Below are 1,157 nucleotides of genomic sequence, written 5' to 3'. Positions count from 1 at the left end.
GGTTCCCCTCATCAAACCCTTTGCACTAAATACTTGACACTTAGGTATATGGACGTTAAACTTTGCAAATCAAGGGGGGAAAACCATCTTGAAAAAAGACACTTAAAACGGCCGCCCATTAGCCCTTGCATTATCAAGCAGAGTGCTCAGTCGATTGATCTCCAGAAGTCTCGAGTTAGACTCATCTTTGGCCTTGACATCCAGTGTGATCCAGCTGAGTTTCTCCCAAGCTGACTCCGCGTCAATTGTGGAACTCCACCTGATTCGAATTGTTGACTCAAATATTCTCTTTACCTTGGCCAGCATTATCAAAGCAAGGTGCTCGTCGATTGATCCAGGCATACTCCGAGTTAGACTCATTCTTTGGCCCTGGACTCAGTTGTGATCCCAGTGATGTTGTCTCAGCCTGACTGGGCAATTTTGACTTCAAAATATATATCCTTACCTTGGCCTAGGCATTATCAGTGCAAGGTGCCTCGCAGTCGATGATCTCCCATCCAGTCTTCCGAGTTGGACTCATCTTTGGCCTGGACCTCAGTGTGATCCAGCTGATGTTCACTCAGCCGTACTGGGCGTCAATTGTGTGACTCAATAGTCTCTTACCCTTGGCCTAGATTATTCAGCAACGTGCTTCCAGTCGATGATCTCCAGAAGTCTTCGATTAGACTCATCTTTGGCCTGACTCAGTTGTTGATCCAGCTGATGTTTCTCAGCCTGACTGGCGTCAATTGTTGACTCTAGCTGCCGCACGCGTTCCGTCAGGCGGTCGCAATCGTTTTTCATCGAGTTAGATAGACGTCGGAGTTCGCTTAGCTCGGCCATTGATTCTTCGTGCTTGCTCACTAGGGTCTCTTTCTCCACTTGGGCACTCTGGAATAGAAACACAAAGAGTGATCAGAACTATTCTTCCCCTATGCTTTACTACAAGTTAGGATGGGAGGACAAAGTCCCATACCTCGGCTGGGAAACATCCCATTTATGTAAAGAGTTAACGACTTAACACAAGAGCATCGGATAATCTAATGTCAGAATACCAGAAAGAAACTTGGTCCAATATTGGCAGTAAGAAATTGGTGTTTTTTTCGATGGTGGGTATAGAACCCAGGACCTTTTCATAACTGAACAAGGTCTTACAGATGTATTGTATTATGTTGTCT

At 45.5% G+C, this 1,157-nt stretch overlaps 1 protein-coding gene across 1 annotated transcript in view; it reads right to left on the bottom strand.

Annotated features, from left to right (window-relative positions):
• LOC103513153 (cytospin-A-like) overlaps positions 1-895 on the bottom strand; it is a 26,503-nt gene extending 25,608 nt beyond the window's left edge. Inside the window, exon 1 of the mRNA XM_026826431.1 lies at positions 715-895. Coding sequence (XP_026682232.1) covers positions 715-822 — 108 coding nt within the window. The 5' untranslated portion in view covers positions 823-895. The remainder of the gene's footprint in view (positions 1-714) is intronic.
• Between the last annotated feature and the right edge of the window lie 262 nt (positions 896-1,157).

This window comes from Diaphorina citri, unplaced genomic scaffold, assembly GCF_000475195.1.
Source record: "Diaphorina citri unplaced genomic scaffold, Diaci psyllid genome assembly version 1.1 scaffold931, whole genome shotgun sequence".
Classification (NCBI taxonomy): domain Eukaryota; kingdom Metazoa; phylum Arthropoda; class Insecta; order Hemiptera; family Psyllidae; genus Diaphorina; species Diaphorina citri.
The sequence above is the reverse complement of the archived record's forward strand: the minus strand, read 5'-3'. Positions and strand labels throughout refer to the sequence as shown.